This window comes from Paramacrobiotus metropolitanus, unplaced genomic scaffold (genome assembly GCF_019649055.1).
Source record: "Paramacrobiotus metropolitanus isolate TYO unplaced genomic scaffold, Prichtersi_v1.0 Parri_scaffold0000094, whole genome shotgun sequence".
In the NCBI taxonomy this organism is placed as follows: domain Eukaryota; kingdom Metazoa; phylum Tardigrada; class Eutardigrada; order Parachela; family Macrobiotidae; genus Paramacrobiotus; species Paramacrobiotus metropolitanus.
Window position 1 is genome coordinate 559,964 of NW_026570314.1, and position 19,126 is coordinate 579,089.

Here is a 19,126-nt window from a genome sequence, read left to right on the forward strand (position 1 = left end):
CTGTTTACTGTGTACATAAATCTATTTAGTACGTTTAGCAAACGGCAACGCCTTGCGTTATCATGATCTAAATAAAAAATCCTTTACATGATCTAAATAATTATGTTTATTTGGAAAACAGTCAGTTAACATAACAGCATGTCAGCGCTGCGAAGCTCGACAGAATTGCGTCCATAATTGCGAAGACAGAAGCGCTCCATATTTTGCGCCCATTTTGCTATCAGGCGGGTAACTTCCGGACCCAATGGTTCAGAATTTCGAACCTAGAGGGCACCAAAAGGAGTTTCGGGTGATGATCCCGAACCCCCAGTTCCGTTATACAGCAACTATTAGTCGTATCCTATTTAATTTACGCTAGCTCACTAACGGTTCATGAAAGCTGTTGAATACAACGATGTCGGCGCCGGTTTATATAAATGGTGTCGTTTTTGTACTGTAATGTCGAGATTAATTGGTCAAATCAAAGCCACAATACACCAATTTGAAGAAGAAAAAAATTCGTTAATTAAATGATAATTTTGATGATAACGTTGCTATATTATTATGTTTCTCATGCAGTCACGCTGAAGTACTGAGGTTTCTTTTCACCGTGATATGCTAAAAGTGATTGCTCTATTATGAGCTCTGTGTAGTATCTAATTAAAGCACAGCTAGTTTACTTTTGTGCGAAGCATGTGGTAGTAATATACCCAAGGGGGATATTTATAGAGCCGGTGAGTACGTGACGGCAGTGATAATTATGTCGGTACAAATATTATTGCTCATGTACTTGCTAAAACTTATAGTGCAACATTCAATCCGCAGCCTTTTGAGTGCCTAATCTTGTTGTGGTTTCATGTAAGTAACATTTTCGACGGAAATCAGTAACGCCTGTGAAGGATTGGTACGGAATACATCGCTGTACATCGGAAGAACGTGAGAGTCTCAGAGGATCAATCTGCGAACTGCGATGCATAAAATATGCATTAAATCCTGGGGACAATCACAATCGACACCTGGACTCAATCGCACAAACATTTCTGACACCGTCTCGGAAATCGGAAATTTTTCCAGCAACCCAGTTTTGTTTACCCATCCGCCAGTCTTACAACGTCGTGGAAACGTCGGTGAGGTCCGAGTTCGAGGACTGAATTTAGACTTGAACCATGGCTTCTTACCCGGTCTTGAAGAGCCACAGGATGCTCGGAAGAACAGACATTTGAATATTTTGTTGAACTGGCTGCGTGAGCATCCTGATGATTTCCATAACGCTGCGTAAGTAATATATTATACTGACCTGCACACAGTCTGGCGGGTTTTTATTTAAGTAAGCAAAATGGCATGGTAAATATTTGGCATATCGCATGCATCTACCCTTAGGTGTGTGCACTGTGCAGATTGCAACTGTTGCATTTGCGTGCTTTTGCATAGTTTTTACTTTTTCCCAATCAAAATGTTCTTGAGTTCTGAACCGAAAGATTTGTATACGGGTCTGAAATGCATTATCCGCGCCACGTGGAGGCATGCAGTGATGCATGACTGCAACGTACTGTAGGCGATAAAAAACATAAAGAAAAAAAAACATAAAAGCTGGTGTGACTGTATGAGTGATATATGGACGATTTCGTACCACTCCAAAAATTTGATGCATCATTTTTCGATACGCGTTCCCATTATTCTCGCGTATTCAACCGTTATTTGTTCGTCCTTGTATTCCGCCGGTAATCTGACGAAGAAAACATGGAAGAACACGGAAGAATATTGTACAAGCAGAACACGCAAGAATAGCAGTGGAATACGGGGTATACAGGGTCCATTGCAGAGAGACAATTATAACTAATGATTACGGCGCGGATAAAACGGAATACAGGGAGAACACGAACGAATGCCGGTGAAATACGTGGAAATATTAGGAAAACGTAGCGGAAAATGATGGGTTGAATTTTGGAAGGGTACGAAACGAGCCATAGGTGGATATAGGCGATATGAGTGCGCAACAGCAGACGTTGTATCCAACAAACCTGAATGTAAACGCTTACCGGGTCAATTCTCTCAAGACTTTAATCAGAGCGTTTAGGTTAGTTTACGGGTACAGTACAGGTAAACTTTTCGTATATCGTTTTCAATTGCAGGCCGGAAATAATTTGTTGGAGCTCCACCCTGAAGGAGGTTATGCTCACAGCGGTACATGTGAAAGCCCCAAAAGGTCAGATGAATAGCCAAGATCTGCTCTATGTACTGCAGACCCGAGTGCTGAAAAAATCGAGTGATGATAGGTGAGACGCCGTTCTGTAATCCTGTGTTAATTCAGTTACGGGATGCAGTTCTAATCACCTGAAACGAGTGATGGACGTGATGCCGTCCATGTATTAATTACTAATCCAACCCGCGTTTATAAACACAACCCGAAATAAAATCTTCACTAGCATTGAGGGTCGTTTAATTTTGACACACATCTTGCTTGAACCAAGAATTACTTACGTAATAAATTCTACAGACTATCAAAGACAGAAGTCTGAGCGCCCTTCTGTTAAGCGGAGCTGCCGAGGCTACGTGACCGTGTTATGTGCCTTCTTCCAAGCTTTGTCGAAGGTCGAAGCTGCTGCTAGGTGCTATCTTATTTTGCTTCTCAGGTCTCAGCTGGATAATTTTAATATGTATGTACTACCCGTACGGTCGTTCGGTTACCACCTATAGTAAGTGAATGGGCGATGGTCGTTCAAAGTGACCACCGTGAACTACAATTCCACGAACCGTTTTTCTTCCGGTTTTCTTCTTTACCGAATTCGGCATAAGGTACTCTATTCATAGTACTTGAAATTTTACAAATATCTTGAACCGTTTTTTTGCAATTGCGTCGTTAAAAAAACAGTGACGAAACACTTAAGCCACGCCACGCCACTCGAGCCACTGCACTACACAATGATTGCAGATTACTGCAGCCATGTGCGGCTTATTATTACCGGGAACGTACAGGTTACTAGGGCTTGACTCGAAAGGCACTTTAAATGCGTTCTGTTAGATACAGAGCCGGAAGTTCTGTAAAAGTGAATTTACCAATCCTGCACCACTGAATCTTACAGAGCGTTACAGAGCATCGAGACTAACTCAAAATGTGTGCCCGTATAGTTAATTCGAATTAATTTTAAATTTATCTTTCACCATGTGTCGGTGATTTCAGATAGTCACACTTTGTTTTGCTTTTCGACACTTCTTTTTTGACACGTAGTTTCCATTTCCTATTTGAAGATTTTTAACAAATCTGCGCATTCTTTCTTCCAACCAAAGCGGGGTCTTTGTTTTCGCTCGGGTTTCTCCTGGGTGCCATCACTTTCTGTCGCATTATTGATGATAACCATTACTGCTTTTGCTCTGATAACTGGACGCGTGCTCATTCTACACTAATCTACAGTAATAGCGTATCTCAAAACATATTAACTCAAAACCCAAGGTAAACTAAACTCAATTTAAATCAAAATTCAAAGGTAAACTCAAAACTCAATTTTCTACGTACAGTTGGCACATGAAAAAATTCACAACGAATTCTTTTGACAAATTATTATTTTGACTTGTGGTGAAAAGCGAGTTCTTTATCGTAACGGAGCAGGAGAGTTCCTTTAGATACAGAACATTTTAACTCGGCCGTCCAATCAGCGGTAGGTGATCGAAAAATTACAGAACTTCCTGCTCTGTATCTTACAGAACGCATTTAAAGTGCCTTTCAGTCTAGCTACTGTAATTTACTTATGCATGATTTTACTTACATTTTCAGCCGCTGGCATTGGGTGGATCATTGCGGTTTGCAAGATCGACAGAGTGCTGTACATGGCACTAGACGGCTACACATATCCGGAACAATACCATGAGCGGCTGCTGTCGAGGAGGAATTGGCTGCTTTGGAGTTCAAAGAGGAGTTAATGACGTACCGGTACATACATACATTCGTATAATTTTATAATTTTATGACCTTAAGAGTATTGTCTGGCATAGCACCAAATAGGTGTAACAAGCATGCACGGAACTTTCGCTTTCCTTCACTCGGAAACACTCTTTCACTCTTTTGCATTGACCATTTTATATGAAATTCTCTAATCTCTAGCCAAATAATTTGCATACATGGGCAAGCGCGACGTTTGCACGCGCGATGTCCGTTGGGTAGGTATATAGCTGCAGTAAGATTCCAAAAGGCTTAAGCGCAAACAAACGTACCAAAGGCTCTGTACTGATAGAAATACCGGCGTCAATTAAACATCTGAAAAAAAGAAGCATCAACATACAAGGAAACTGACCACCGAATTAAAGAGAAAATTTGATCTAAACTAGCCGAGGCTGGTGTTATTCTCAGGATGGATGCCGCGTTTCCACGTTGAATTTCGATGTTGAGCCTGTGGCGCAGGTACGTACTCCATTGCACGTATCTCACCTGCTTCCTGCTATGTCATCTTGCCCACTTTGCTGGTCAGCCGGGAGGCTCCCGGTCCGAATGATCGCATAGTCTCCACACCCACAGCACGGAACAGGTAGTCCTGGGTGATCGTCAATACTTCGCGGTTTTTTTCCGTTCGGCCTGCGCCGCTGCTTTCAGCTTGGGTGGAGGTTGCTACGATAATTATGTGAAAGGGCCATCCGTACACACCCATGTCACATCCCATGCATTTTAACATTTTGCACCGCTTCCACGGCACTAGAGTGACTCAGTCAGGTCGTTTGCCGTTTGGTTCGTGATATTCCCAAAGGCTTGCATTCTGTCTCAATGGTGGCTGAGGCGAAACCTCGTTTAAGCGTGACGTTTAAACTGTTATGTCTGGACTTCCGGCCCCGATTTTTCTTACAGCTCATATGCGCTTAAGCCGAGCGTCCACCATTAATTGCAAATGCATCAGTGCGGAGTAACGATCGGTGTTTCCTAGCGTAAGCCAAAAGCAATCCTTAATGCTCTGGTAAAACCGGTCTTCCTTAAATTCTGCTAGAAAACGGGCAAAAATATGAAGACTGTTTTGAGACGAAACCAGGTTCCGACCAGCGTTTGCAAAATTGCAATTGCATTTCAAACGACTAGGGAGTAGGGACTCTTTTTCTTTGGGAGCAACCCAATTGCATGTTGCACACACGAACGGCTTTAATGTAATTCGTATAAAAAAATTTGGCTATTTAGTGCGGCGCAAAATGCAAAACAGCGATTTTTAGTGCACGAAGATAAAAGTTTCCTGGCGTGTACAGGTGTTATTAATTTTGGTTCCATTCCATGTTCCCGGTTTCATGTCACTTCCTTACGAGTTACGACGTCTTCCCATTATGACTTTGGGTGCAGTTGTTAGCTCTGCAAACTTTACTTGCTTACTAGGTGCATTAGTAAATTTTGGATTTTTAATTAGCGGGAGGAAGTTTGAACAGTACATGACACATCCAGTGGAGATGGAGACAACCCTGGACAGTCCACTGGAAAATAGGCGCCACTTCTGCTCATTTCTGGCGCGCCGCATAAACGGCATCAACGTGATATTTGGAGCAGAAATAGACTGTCAGGATCCGAATGCTTCTGGTACGCCTGCGCCCGGAAAATACGTTGAAATAAAGACGACAAAGCTACGGAACTCAAGCAGAAAATGGAAATACAAGTAACTGTCGTGGCCTTGCAATGGTAATATTGTATTACTGTATTACTGATGGCTCGCCTTCTGCCGGTATTTGCAGCCAGTACAAGTTGTCCCGATACTGGGCCCAGGCATGTATTGCTGGAGTGAGCAAGGTTATCATTGGTCTTTGGAATCCAAAGGGACATGCGTGAAAATAGACGAGTTTGACACTGCGGAGATTCCCGATAAGGCCAAAACCAACCCGGTGAGATGTGCTCAGACTGCGATTATTGGACACATTTTGTATAGATCCATTATACTACGTTTACGTGCATGGATTACCGTACAGACATAATACACGCCGCGTGCACTACGACCAACCTGACGGTCCTGACCGCAGTCAGCAGAGGAGAAACTCTGGAGATTGGTTTTGCCTGTGGCCTACTTCCGTAGGAAACAGTCTCGCTACACATGATCTCACTACCACACAACAGGAATTAATAGCAATACGTAACTCCGCCTAGGTATACAGTACACACTACTGCTTTTCCTAAACGAAGGTCAATCACTGCACAAACACCAACAGGATTAAGTTGATGTTACTCATTTTAATCACACTGACGCTCACTCAAACCAAGTCACACCCAAACTGCCGAAGTCTATCCGAGTAACCGACGACGAAGCGCAACTTCTGATCGGAGGCTACCGATAAGAACACGGACAGCATACGTCATCTCTGGTACAACAGGGAATACACGTACAAACAAACACTAACTCGTACAACATAATCCCAAATATGTCAGCTTACTTTACAAACCAAGCCTCCTGTATGCCGTTTGATTCATGAAATGCTGAGTACATCCAACTAAATGGATCGGGCTGTTAGGAAAAACAACAAGCAAAGCAGTCATGGCCAAGCTTGTAGTAAAGTAAAACAATCGCAAAGTACGGCTGTGTTTTTTTTAGCATTTGTTCGTAAACTTTCATAGTCAATCAAGTCTCATTAAAATGTTCTTTATAATCGTTTTGCAGAAAACCATGGCAACGTGGAGTGCAGAGGGATGCATAGACTTCCTGGAGCGGTTTCTGAAACGTGTAAAAGAGATCGTAATAGAGGACCATACACAGTGAGCCCATAACTACCGGTATCTGCGTTGCACCTATAATTTAATTATTGTTATGTTGTGCGTACAATTTCACTGCAGAGGAATTTACAAGTTTCAATGGAGTGCGGATAAGAAGGACGAGATCACAGTAGACTTCCATCCCGGTCCCTACCATGATTTTATCCAGAATGTCCTTCGTTCGCTGCGACGACCACAATGATCCAACAGCAAAGCGGGAACAGGAAGGAAAACATACTTCTGTATCAATAATTGGTAATTTAATAGTTGATTTATATGCCTAATAAATTTTTTGCAGACGCTGGTTATAGTACCTACACTAAAACGCATCTTCGAGTTGCAGTGCTCGTTCATGTTATTTGAGAATTAAGATGACTACAAAGTGTGCAGTTTACGGTAGAGGCGTTAAATATACTGTAGGATCCGCTTTCATTTAACCTTTTCAAATATAATTAAGCATACTAAATCATGCGTCAATCGCGAAATATGTTCACCACTAGGAACGCGTCTTATACATTCGATGGATTCGCACTCAACGTTCCCTGAAATTTGCTTACTCTTCAGCCGAGTTCAGACGACTCACAATAGTTTTGTGTTGACTACGTTCTAATACAAACTAAGCCGGTATACATTCTCATAATAATATTAGCTGCAAAGGTCAGACGACTCACAATAGTTTTGTGTTGACTACAAAAATTTAATACAAACTAAGCCGGTATACATTCTCATAATAATATTAGCTGCAGGTTGCGGAGTCACCAGTACACAAAAATATGAGTATATAAGAATGTAGCATTTCTCAGTACGAATACATGTTTTCCTATAATTTCGGAGCAGGCAGGGTTCTATGAAACACTGTTTTTCGCTAATCACTTCCGACAACTGCCGTGTGATTGTATCGACGGGAACGCATAATCAAGATACTGCCACAGTAAGTGTACCGTACATGTACTTAAATGTGTTTTTTCGTGCCGGCTGCCAGAGGCTAACGCATAACCGGCGTAATACTTTTTGATGCACTCTTAAAGCGGCGTGGCTCCTGACAACAAATTGTACGAATGCATACACTGCATCTGCAAGGCAGCTATGGTTGATGGTGCGGGTTATAGTATAATTATGTTGTTGTAGCGTATGTATTTTAAAGCAGAAAAATCGTCATGAACTTTCATCAACTCCTCGCTTTTGTCCTTATAGCTCTCACGAGTAGCGCCTTCATCAAGCACGGTAAGTTCATGTTTGTAATTGTCAGCTATTAAGATGGATACGCACATCTTCATATGCTACAGCTTTTCAGCAGTCAGTACAGACAAAACCACCCAATCACGGGACGCAAATGCCACACTGGAGACGGAATGCCCTGTCTTCCCCACCAACAGGGCTCCAGCCATGTTTTCCACCTCAGCAATTCCGGCATTTCGCAGTGATCCTCTTCCTCCGTGGAAATGCCCCGATATCCCCGGCTGCTCGATCCACTGCTCCTATATCCACGGCTTCTTTGTGCTGGAAAAGGGAGACAGCACCTACCTGAACGTGCAGTGTTTCGGCAACCGTTCCACAACAATTCCCGTATTCACCCAGCTCCTCCGCAACCACAGTGACCGCGCCTTGACGGTCATGTTAGCCGATCTCAGCCACCGCATGGACGCTCTGCACCCGGATGTCCTGCAGCCCATCAAGCGCAACCTAATCGACCTGGAGATCAACTATTGCGGTGTCTCCGCCACCAGGCGTTTGTACGACGCCGGGGTGTTATCCAATCTGATCAGCTTGAAATTCGCCGTGGGGCTGGATCTGCGTATCGGGGAACGGGACTTCTCCCGGCTCCCGCAGATCCGCCGGATCGTTTTCTCGGAATTGACCATTGCGTCCATAGAACCCTACACCTTCACCAATCTGCCGCACCTTCGTACACTGAATCTGGAGGAAGATCTGGATCACGTGGAATACGAAATAGAAAGGGAGGAGTTCGCGAAGGACAAGTACGGGACGCTTCCGCAACGAGGGAAGTTAATGCAGCAGGTGTATGAACGGCGCTGCAACTGCTCGTACGCGTGGTTGCGGAACTTGTTCAGACGGAAACCGGATCTGTGGGTGTGCGCCGAGAAGGAGAGATCGCTGTCATTGGCAACTATCTTACTCTGCTCTCCGCTGGCAGCGTTTTAGTGGTGGACTGCGCAGTGAGAAATTTCACAACTCTGGAGGAAATACGCACTGGTTGGACAGGGTTGTCCGTACCGCCCGGCGTGTTCTCTGTAAACACTTCCTGTTGGAACGTAACCTGTTGAATCACAGAACTTGATGTCATTTATACCGGGTGTTTTCCGAAACTTTGATTATTCTCTGCGGTGCCTTTGCCTAAATTAACCATTTAATTTAATACTGTCCTGGGTTGCCCAGCTGCGTGAGATAATTTTAGGAAATAAGTATTTGTTATGCACCCACCGCTATATCAAACTGCATACACCTGTTTGAAGTCAACAAATTCTCCAAGAAAAAAACAGTTGCAACTTGGCTGATATAAAACAAATAAACAAAACTTTTAAGTATGCATGCTGCTTGTAAGCCTTCTATCGCCTGTTCCGACTGAAAGTAATGTGAGCTTGACCTTTGCTTTGGCTCGATTAGTAAATGTACTTACCGGACTCTTATGCAGCTGAGAATAACTTTCTGACAAATTTACGGAGTGCGAATATAGAAATATTGCAGTACAGTGGATACCTCTACCGATATCTTATCGTTCGTTTTAGATATGAAAACTGCTAAGAGATTGCTACGCTTTACCGACAGCTAACATTTTGGCAAATTGACGGCAGAAATGCGATGAAAATTATATTAGTTTTACGTTACCCTCATGATAATTTCCTTTATTTAATATGTAGTTTTAGACGCTTGTTTTGTTCCGGTTATCTTGTAACAACCTAATGCGAGATCATCCCGCTACGGGTTTTTCTGTGAGGAGTTCGAAAAGATGTACCCTCTCACAAACACACTGACCACAGTCGCGGCGTCCATGTCCGGCACCTAAACAGCGCCGAAATAACCAAATTATTGTAGCAGAATTACGGATGAAGTATTAGTATTACGGATTTCAGTTCCACCCTGTTGGAAACACAAATATTTGTTCTTCATTACTTGTATAAGAGGAAGAAAGAGCCCTGGTCAAGACCCCAAAGAGACATATTATAATCTCTTCGGGGTCTTACCCGGCAAAACGAAAAGTTCTGCTGCTTGAGCATTGCAAATAACAATGCCTATTCCAGCCCTTGAACGAGCCGAATTGTATTTATGTCTGTTGGCGAAAAATGTAAGGTCTCCAGTATACGAGTAGCCAAGGTTGGAAACTTGGAATTACGAGAATCGAGAAACACCGGTTGCTAGATACAGTTGTTTAACTGCCAGTTTAGATTGTTTCACACAGTTATAAGAGAGAAGAAACCAATACTTCTAGCAAAACAAGAGTCAGAGTAGTAGCTGCTAGCTGCTTATATCGGCGGTCGTTCTACAATCATGGCATATAACCAATTGGTTAACACTACTTAGCCAACTGCTGCTTATTTAACTGTTAACATTACTTAACCAATCATTGATTATTTATTGCTAGTAGTCCAAGTTTCTCCCGCAGCACAATCCATGAGCATCCACTCGGAGTGGTACAGGAATGGTGAGCAGACACATACAAATTCACATGAATAACGTCCAAGACCACTACGTTTCCGGCGTTCCGCAACACGCTGGCTGCCCGATCGTGCGTGGCTTCCTTCAAACTCTGTCCGTTCACCGGCATAATGAGATCGCCAGGCTGTAGTCGTCCTGCAAATCAACCGACCATACTAAAGCCTATTTAAACTTAGCCATTTTTAAGCTTCTGAATTTTTTATGCAGGATTCGCCGTTGGTATTAGGCTATTAGCGCATGTGCACAAAGTAGAGCCATAGAGCAGTGCTGCCGTCTGCTGACCCGCCATTTCGTCGACCGTCATTTGGTTGAACAGACACGATAATATGGAACCGTCACGACGTCGAGTCAGTGTTTAGCAAAACCGTCTTAAGCCTTGTCCCGAATTCGAAGCGAATCTTGTTGCGATACAGCAACTCCACCTCGCGAGGTGGCTTCCCGGTTCTACGGCAAGCAATTTTTTGACTTGCTTTAGACATCGTCGAGCACAACACGCCGTCTTTCGAGCGGCATGTTTCAGTATACTTATGGAGCCCGTTTTCATATACATTTTACGTCTAAAATACATGGTCTCTGGGACTATATGGCCTTTTGAAATTCAAAAAACACCCATCCTGAAAACATCTTTAAATGAAGAAACAATGGGCGCTTTTTTCTCGAATAGAACGGGTTCGCGTACCGTATCTGTAGGCGTGGCCACTGCATACAGCCACCTCGTGCGGTTGAGCAACCGTACCATAACGAGATTCACTTTGAATTCGGGACGAGGCCTTAGGTTTTTTTCGGTCTTTTCATGTTTCTTATATTTTCTTATGTTTTCTTTTATTGTTCTAAAGTTTTCTTACCTTGTTTTATTCTTTTTTTATTGTTCTAAAGTTTCGCTTAGTATCTGTAGTCGCCCTAGTACCTTCGACAATGTGTCGGTTGACGAAGTGTTAGTCGACGAAATTTGGGTGAGCCCTGCCGTCTTCATATCGGCTGGCATATCCGGGCTGCTCCGCAATGCACAAGTTTACAACCGCTTATTTACCGTCATCATAGGCTCTTCCTCCGACTTCGATCGTTTTCACAAAGATGGGCTTATCTCCAGCCCACTTTCCATTCCCACCAACCTAAACACAGCATTATTTTCGATTTTTCAAGTCAGTACCTCGTGGCAGTTTGATGGTGAACCCTTCTCGTACGACGCTGGAGCCTTCCCGGTTACGCAACGAACGTGGCAGTCAGTTTTATAACCAACCCGGTTTTCTGTCAATAGTTCGTTGCGCGGTTACAACTCGGTTTGCGGGGATTGACAATAGTCCGCCGTCATACAAAAGGGGTGCAGTATCAAATTTGCCTGAGGCCGTTAGAATTCAGTCAGCACTGCTTCATACAGTCTGCAATTCAATTCGGAACTGCAGCCCTTACACGGAACACTTACAGATACTATCGAGAATCCTAGTTGACCGTCCTCGCCACGTCGCAAAACAACCGTTACGATATCCGGCAGTATGCAATAATTGCCACCATATGTCGACGGAATTTGCCTTGGCTGGGCCGAAAACAGTGGGGTTTCCGGCTGTGCAGTGGCGTGTTTGGTTAGGGAAAGGTCCAACAATTCGGTTGGCAGTAACAGCTCACCCTGTAATAGCACAATAACGACATTCCCACTCTATTTTCGTCAAAGACGTCGCAACATGACGTGGCTAATTGCTCAACCTCACCGCAACGGGTCCATCCTGCAGTTCCTGCTCGCTCATCAACGGGAATCGCACAAGGAACAACAGTTCGCCTAGCATAAGCCGCCGGTTGGCAGCAGTCGGCTCCGCGTTATTGCGGATGCAGGCTGCTTCAGCCCATCTATAAATTATTTGTTGCTTATTATTCTCAGTTTAAACTCAATCGGATATGTTTTTCCGTCCCATCCCAATGCTTAAATGCCGAACTATCAACTAGGTGATTCGGTGTTATATAAAAAAAATCGTGCCATATTGGGAACCTTTTACCGGAAAACTTACCGCATTTTACCAATCAGTGTCCCTGGGTTTGAATTTTTGTAAGAACTCCAGGAGAGGACTTTATTTCGGTGTAAACCAATTTTCAAAAGCGGCTTTTCTCAAAATATGGTCAAGAGGGGGCTGTATTACAAGAGGTACTCAATTAGGGGGACACTGATTGATAGCATACGGTAATTCAGTTTTACCAAGGAAGTACTAGTAAATTACTTCCGCTTAATGAACACATAATGCCCGCGGACGATCAAGCTTTTCGACAAACACGTTGCTAAAACTTGATCTGTGACAAACTTGCAACACATACGCTGCGACTGCCTCGTAAATGCTGTTCTCCTTGCCTGCAATGTGCAGCGCGGCAGAATCAGCTCCAGTGTTCGCTTGTCCAGTGTCTTGAAATATTCGGAGTAAAACAGTTTCGGCATGAACATCTATCACTTTTAAGCAGGGTTCCACGAAGACTGCAGCTTGCCATTCAACTGCCTAAAATGAAATGTCATAAGACACCGGGTTCATCAAGGAGCCGTATACTGTTTATCTACGGAGCGATGAAGACAAAGACTCGTACCAAGCCCAAATGCATTAAGCAGGTGCGCGCTTCAAGAGCGCAGATGGCAAACTGAAAGCAGGCATCGACGAGCCCTGGCACATCGTATCTGTCGGCGCAGTACAGCGTAGGGAAGACCGTCTCGCGGTTGAGATCAACGCGGTAGGTATACAGATAGCTGGAAAAATCGAACTTAGACGTGAAAATTATCGATCAGAGGTTGTGGTAACTGGAAATGAGAAAAATAAATATAAATTCACCTTAGCATATTGGCAAATGCTTCGGGATGAACATCAGGAACCTCAATCGGTCAGAAGAAACAGTATATTGTATAAACATAAAATGGCGTCGGTTACGTCATAAACTGGAGTTGGGAGCTGCACTTTCCAACTGCAATTCCCGGTTGGACTTTATGACTACAGCTCCCAACTCCAGAATATGAGTCATCACAATTGTAGTGTATGTCCATAGTGCATACTATAATACTATATATATATATATATATGTAGTTAAAATTTAATACAATAGTTAACTAATTACAGTCTTTCGGGAGGAAGTAAGTATTAAAGGCACCACGGAACGCATAAAATCTAGAAAAAAAAACAAGTGACTTTTGTTACAATGGCGCGCATTGTGTGTAAAAAAACTTTTGCGAAGCCGTGGTGGGGACTTGCATTATTGTTATGTTAATTCTTATAATACTGCTGGAAGCATTTTTCGGAGCAAGCCACAGTGTCAGGACCTTTATTAACAATTGCACCGCACTGGAAGTTGATGATTTACTCAATCGAAACATCACCCCATGGGCGAGTGTTAAAATCAGAGTCAACAATTCTACGTTTTGAGTAAGTAAGTTTAAATCGTTTGTTAATTTCCGCCGACGAAACTTCCAGCTTGCGCTTATTGCGTGTTATGTTGAACGGATAATTCACGGTAATTCCGCTTGGCTGGTCCGGTGGTGCCAGGCTTTCCAGTAGCATCTCTTTCAGGCTTTCCAGGTTTAGCTGTTTTTCGCTTGCCGTGTCAACGTAAATCCCTTGACTTTTATCGTTTCACATCCAGTATTTGTCCGGTAAGCATAGCTTTTGGTCCTGGGACAACAAAGAATTAACATTTTAAGTTGCTCGCATATTATTATCTAGATAATTATTCTTTTACCAAGCGCTACAAATTCGTCAATGTACTCGTCAGGCTGTAAAGACGAGGACAAATCACCCAAGCACGTTCCCGTTGGTGGATCGGGCAAATCGTCTCTATGGATGTAGAAAATGCTGTCTGCAAAATAAAGAAGTGGATGAGCAATTTGCCGATAATACTGTTTCGCGCGTTCACCTGTATCGTGGTATAACAAACGGTCTCCAACCATTTCCATGAATTTTAATAAGTGTAGCCGTGCGTACGCAGTCGTAAAAGCTGCGATAACAACATTGGTCTTTTTGCTCGTCGCAATGTAGTCCTTCTTGGAGCGGTATTGAACTGCCATAACTTCATCGGTGACCAAATCGAACCCGGCGACTTCGTACTTGTTAGAAAACAAGTAATCATGGAATACCTCTTTCTTTTCCACCATATCCGTGTTGGATCGGTCTTCCTGTTGACCAAATTTTCCCTGCAATGAGCGTAAAAATAATGAACATGCACAAATTAAATAAGTTCACATGTGTACCAAAACTATTTAGCATAAGCTTGCAAAGAGCTCTCAATGCGTCGTTTTTCGCAATATTCTTTTTATCCAGTAGAATATTTTCTTTAGCAAGGAATTCTTGAATATATCTGTCTTTTTCATCTTCCGTTTGACACTGTGGTGGATATCCAGAAGCTTCCGTTTTCAGCTTCAAAAACAGGTCAATGTATTCTCTGAATAAATACTGCATTTGTTCTGGATAGTGCCAAGCCGAGTATATTTTATCGATACGATAGCCAACTTCTAATGCTCGATGAATTTCTGGAGTGCACCAAGTTCCTTCCAGAGCCCTGTCCTCATCATCGTGAGAACATGGTTCGTTTACGCGTTCCGTCACGCATTTAGCGCATAAAGGAAAAGTCAGTTTATCAGTTTTGTAAGGTAGCACCGGTAAAAACAACGACGGTGGAGGAATGACGCGACATTTAATTATTCCAAAATACTCTCCACAGGCGGAAAATCTTTAGTAATGATAACAGGCGGTCCCACCGGATAAGGTAGATTTTGTTAATATAAGGGTATTCGCTGATAACGTCGAGCGAATAGATTTTTTCTCCAGGATCGCACTTGTGGTACAACTTGATAGCGTTTGTCCTGCCACCAGTAAATGCGTCTCGGGGTGCATAGGTTCTTCAATACCGGTCGACTGAATTATTTTCTGAAATTCCAGGTCAGTAGTGAGCCGGCTATCATAGTCGTGTTCCCAGATCGAAACTACGGAATAGCCCATAGTTTTGATAGCTTCAAGGCGTAAGGCAGTTGCTTTGTTGACTTCCTCCATTGGCCGTTTCAGAAAGGGATGCAGCGTGCTTTTTTGTTGTGCATTCGCTGCAGCCGTGCCACATACATCCTGCACAAAACATTGAAGGTGAATTGCGTTTTGAATGTGATCGATAACATTTATATCGAGCTGACTAACCTAAAACTCGTAAGCGGTTTTTGTATCCCGATCAAAACCATCCACAGTCCAGTGACCGATTCGATGCTCTTTTTTGCAATTTTACATCATTTTCCATTTCAATCCAGCGTAGCCAACGCTCTCCTTTGACAGATGACTTTTTGCCCTGACCAGGAGGGCCGATCAACGCAATTTGGTTTTCCTTCAGCATTCGCGCTCTCCAAAAGTAATTGCACATGCCGGGTGTGGTTAGTCCAGACGCAAATGGGCATAATCCATCGGTTACCTGTTGGAAAAGCGCTCGAAATTTTTCGCACGCTTGTTGCAAAATGAGGACATCTTGTGAGCAATACCTAAAACGAATCGGATAAGTTCGATTCTGTAAATAGCATAAGGGTTTAGCTTACTTGATAAAGTGTGCATTAAAGTCGAATTTGTTCCTGTGACGGCGTCGCTCTTTGCGGTACCATTTCATGAAGCGCTTTCGTTCTTTCTTTTCATAGACTGATAGCCATAGTCATGACGATCGGGCCAAGCAGTTATTTTATTCCAGTTTTCAGGCTTATTAAGTTTGTGTGGAAAATCTCTTTTGGTTTCTTGCAAACCAAATGCTTTCGCAAAATTTTTTAACGATGATGGTACATAGTTCATAGAGTCACGAAATTTTATTTTGAGTTTGGGCACGTCCATCTGCATAACCTTGCTCCCGTTGAAAATAAGCGGACGTGGAATAACGCCGTTTTTCACGAGATAATTCAAAATGAAGTATCCATCAAATCCTGAAAAATAAATTATCAATTTATTTAATAAAGAAGTTACTTAACGTGTTGACTTTCGCTACCTTCAAATTGTGCGCCATAAATGTGTAGCCACGGAAACGCTCACTGAAAATGAAATCGCCAAGTTCTTGTGAAATGTCGCCGTTAATATTACCGTTTTCTGGAAGAATAAATTTTTCATTTTTTGTCGCGATCACCGCTAGGTTGACTTTAAATTCTCCACTCTCGTCTTGATATGTTTCCAGGTCAAAGTATGCCAGCTTGTCGTTATGGTGCTTGGCCTTTTCTTTATCCGTAAATTCCACGGGTTTCATATAACACACATGGTTTTCCTCCGGCATATAGAATAACGAGCAAGTCGCACAAAAAACCTCACCACATCGATGTTGCTGATCGTCAACATCTAGTTCGATTTCCTCAGCAATATCGTGGTCCTGGTCATTGTCCTCACCATGAATTGTATCGTAATTGGTCTTCATACGGCGATTTACCATAGAGACAAAGGTTTTACACTCACGGCAAATGAAAAAATTTGCGCAGATGGTGCTGCTCCCAGCTTGGTGTCTGTCAAAACAATCTTGCCCATAGAAATCGCGGTTACAGTCCAGACAGTGTATGGTTTCTTGCTTATTCATTTTGCAAGTTGCAGACAAACACTGGTGGCATGAACTCGCAGCGGTGATACTGTCTTTGATCGTAGCCTTTCATGCAACGGTAACAGTAATAGTGGTGCTCAAAATAGGCCGGTAAAGATGTTAAAACATCAAAATGTTGATCGTGATGCAGCAGCATAATTCGCTTTTCGCAGTAGGCGCCGCAGTAGACGATAAATTTCCATGATCCACAGATACCACAATAAACTGATAATTCGGTAAAACTTCTTCAAAGCGGGGAATATCTTGCACGTTGAATTCTCTGTTCGGCAGGTTGGCAGTCAACAATAATTCTTTTGTCTTCTGGTCTTGCAACTTTTTGGTTCGGTAAAGCTTTGTGTACAGCTCTTTGTCGCCATCTGCATGCGCTTGTGCCACAACTATAGCCCTGGCCATACACAAACAGTCCGTATTTCGAATCTGGGTAATACATCTTTTGTTGTCTAAAATCCGCTGCAACAATTTTGATACATTTTTTCTGCATGATCCGGATGGCAAATCAGTGTGCTGGACTGACAGTTCAAATGATTCGTCTAGCAGAAAAGCCTGATTAGAGTTTAGAATCCGCCTTATTGTCGTCATCCACCGTTCAATTGTTATTTGGTCCCGCCGAATAGGTGGCATCCAAATTGGATACTGCAGAGCATTTTGATACATGCGGATTCGCACCAGGTTATGCGCTGGAATCGCAGCAATCACACTCTCCAGAATATCTTTCAAAACGAGTGTTATCGTTTTAACAGCATACTTGAACGATAGATTATCCAGCCCCGTCACTGTACATTTGTAAGTTTCGAACGAAACTGAAAATTTCTGGGAATATTTTGCTCCGATATTTTCGAGCACATAATAATCTTTAATGTCATTCAAGTCTGGATCGACTTCGTCAGCTATATTCAAAGCTGGCAGATCAGCTCGTGGTACAGTATAATTATGATCAAGAAGAGCATAATCATGATTGAAAAGTGCGGTATCAGCAAACTGTGGGTTACTAGTACAGGCGTTAGAGTTGCCCTGTACACGATCAGGTACTTGCGTCATCGTAAAGACGAGCTCTGGCAACGTGATTTTACTAGTCTCAAAGATGCACCCAAGATACTCAGATTATATATGAATAAATTCCGCTACAGCATTTTTGTTATCATCTGAATTTCCAAACAGATCGCTCAATGATTCATGCGCTAAAAATGTCAGGCATGTTAATATCCGCGATCCTTTTTTGTTCAGTGCGGTCCTCACCGGAAATGAATACAGCTCCACAACGGATGCAGCACCTGTTACCCTGTTCATCTGCAATTTCGTAAACCTTGTCAGAAATGTTTTAAAAAAAGAACATCAAAATTTGAGCACGTACCCGAATAGTAATTTAGATCTGGTCTTGAAATTCGACTGCGCCATCGTCGATGATGACGAACGCCAGTGTCGGGGATCGGCATGCGGCAAAGCAAGCATTTTTTGAACTTTTAGATACTGAGTCAGCATCCAGTTTGAGTAAGCCTGTGCTTTGTTGGGACTGTAGCATCTGTCATTGCATAAATCGGAAAAGCGCGGGCAGCCTAACGAGTCCAAGTTGATGCAATCAGATTTTAATAAATCCTGGATAATACCGCACTTTTCTGAACCTTTCGCATAGAAAACAACGCTTAGGGGTCTTTAACGTTTTGCAGATAGTTTCTGAACGCTCGATTTATCTGAATCTCCAGGTCCGAGAAAGCTTTAACAAATATTTCATCGACATTCGTGGAACTGATGCCGTACTTGCTAACAATGTAATTATCCGGAGGAAGCAAAATCGGGTGTAATATAGACAATGGAAATCAACAGAACTAATTGCCAGTTCCGTTATAATTGACTTCTCATTACGATTATACCATTTGATGTCCACAACAATTCGAAAACCATTCTGCTTCGCCAAATAGAAATAGATGCAGTAAGGAAAAACTGCTATGAAGCACATGTTTTGGCAAGACCACGAGTACAAAATGCGATGTCCTGTTATATTTCGAAACAAAACATCCACATGGCAGCGCAATGTTGCTGTAGTGTAATATTTTGTTGCACTGCAATTTGTTGCGGTACAAAGTAACTACACCTACACTCATACGTAAGGGTTTGGATGGCCAGATTTTATTGCATTATTTGACGGAAAACAGACTGAATTATCATAGAGCGATCACGAATTACAGTGTTCAAATCAAAATAATGATTAATATAAGC

The 19,126-nt window shown here is 42.7% G+C and overlaps 4 protein-coding genes and 1 long non-coding RNA gene across 10 annotated transcripts; 2 read left to right on the top strand and 3 right to left on the bottom strand.

Moving 5' to 3' along the window:
- Positions 1-651: 651 nt before the first annotated feature.
- On the top strand, positions 652-3,857 carry LOC129596690 (uncharacterized). The gene is made up of 3 exons (XM_055494029.1): positions 652-1,254; positions 2,112-2,255; positions 3,752-3,857. The coding sequence occupies exons 1-3, from the start codon at positions 950-952 to the stop codon at positions 3,843-3,845; spliced, it is 543 nt and encodes a 180-aa protein (XP_055350004.1). The 5' UTR covers positions 652-949; the 3' UTR covers positions 3,846-3,857.
- A 1-nt stretch (position 3,858) lies between these two features.
- LOC129596691 (uncharacterized) lies at positions 3,859-8,980 on the top strand. Of its 6 annotated transcripts, none has more exons than XM_055494035.1 (7): positions 3,859-3,907; positions 5,355-5,597; positions 5,674-5,820; positions 6,588-6,682; positions 6,761-6,934; positions 7,874-7,903; positions 7,966-8,980. In XM_055494035.1, exon 7 carries the CDS (start codon positions 8,066-8,068, stop codon positions 8,840-8,842), a length of 777 nt encoding a protein of 258 aa, XP_055350010.1. In that variant the 5' UTR covers positions 3,859-3,907; positions 5,355-5,597; positions 5,674-5,820; positions 6,588-6,682; positions 6,761-6,934; positions 7,874-7,903; positions 7,966-8,065; the 3' UTR covers positions 8,843-8,980. The 6 variants fall into 6 exon arrangements, with proteins under 6 accessions (XP_055350010.1, XP_055350005.1, XP_055350008.1 ...); XM_055494030.1 differs by having other exon boundaries at positions 7,974-8,980; XM_055494033.1 differs by having other exon boundaries at positions 7,977-8,980.
- Positions 8,981-10,079: 1,099 nt separating this feature from the next.
- LOC129596765 (uncharacterized) lies at positions 10,080-11,821 on the bottom strand. The gene is made up of 3 exons (XR_008691472.1): positions 11,778-11,821; positions 11,385-11,466; positions 10,080-10,489 (listed from the first exon to the last, which is right to left on the bottom strand). It is a non-coding gene; the product is annotated as an uncharacterized LOC129596765 (long non-coding RNA).
- Positions 11,822-12,042: 221 nt separating this feature from the next.
- On the bottom strand, positions 12,043-13,287 carry LOC129596725 (BTB/POZ domain-containing protein 6-A-like). The gene is made up of 4 exons (XM_055494072.1): positions 13,156-13,287; positions 12,917-13,073; positions 12,656-12,831; positions 12,043-12,196 (listed from the first exon to the last, which is right to left on the bottom strand). Exons 1-4 carry the CDS (start codon positions 13,161-13,163, stop codon positions 12,043-12,045), a joined length of 495 nt encoding a protein of 164 aa, XP_055350047.1. The 5' UTR covers positions 13,164-13,287.
- A 253-nt stretch (positions 13,288-13,540) lies between these two features.
- On the bottom strand, positions 13,541-14,499 carry LOC129596748 (uncharacterized). The gene is made up of 3 exons (XM_055494099.1): positions 14,228-14,499; positions 14,054-14,170; positions 13,541-13,986 (listed from the first exon to the last, which is right to left on the bottom strand). Exons 1-3 carry the CDS (start codon positions 14,463-14,465, stop codon positions 13,940-13,942), a joined length of 402 nt encoding a protein of 133 aa, XP_055350074.1. The 5' UTR covers positions 14,466-14,499; the 3' UTR covers positions 13,541-13,939.
- Between the last annotated feature and the right edge of the window lie 4,627 nt (positions 14,500-19,126).

Coding starts and splice junctions, on each gene's coding strand:
- LOC129596690 (XM_055494029.1), top strand. CDS start 950: ATGCATAAAATATGCATTAAATCCTGGGGACAATCACAATCGACACCT. Junction 1,255..2,111: donor GATGATTTCCATAACGCTGC/GTAAGTAATATA, acceptor TTTCAATTGCAG/GCCGGAAATAATTTGTTGGA. Junction 2,256..3,751: donor AAAAAATCGAGTGATGATAG/GTGAGACGCCGT, acceptor TTACATTTTCAG/CCGCTGGCATTGGGTGGATC.
- LOC129596691 (XM_055494031.1), top strand. CDS start 6,835: ATGATTTTATCCAGAATGTCCTTCGTTCGCTGCGACGACCACAATGAT. Junction 6,935..7,873: donor TACTTCTGTATCAATAATTG/GTAATTTAATAG, acceptor TTGTCCTTATAG/CTCTCACGAGTAGCGCCTTC. Junction 7,904..7,973: donor TAGCGCCTTCATCAAGCACG/GTAAGTTCATGT, acceptor ACAGCTTTTCAG/CAGTCAGTACAGACAAAACC.
- LOC129596725 (XM_055494072.1), bottom strand. Junction 12,832..12,916: donor GCTTAATGCATTTGGGCTTG/GTACGAGTCTTT, acceptor ATTTCATTTTAG/GCAGTTGAATGGCAAGCTGC. Junction 12,197..12,655: donor ATTTACGAGGCAGTCGCAGC/GTATGTGTTGCA, acceptor AATAATTTATAG/ATGGGCTGAAGCAGCCTGCA.
- LOC129596748 (XM_055494099.1), bottom strand. CDS start 14,465: ATGGTGGAAAAGAAAGAGGTATTCCATGATTACTTGTTTTCTAACAAG. Junction 14,171..14,227: donor TTTGTTATACCACGATACAG/GTGAACGCGCGA, acceptor TTTATTTTGCAG/ACAGCATTTTCTACATCCAT. Junction 13,987..14,053: donor TGACGAATTTGTAGCGCTTG/GTAAAAGAATAA, acceptor TTGTTGTCCCAG/GACCAAAAGCTATGCTTACC.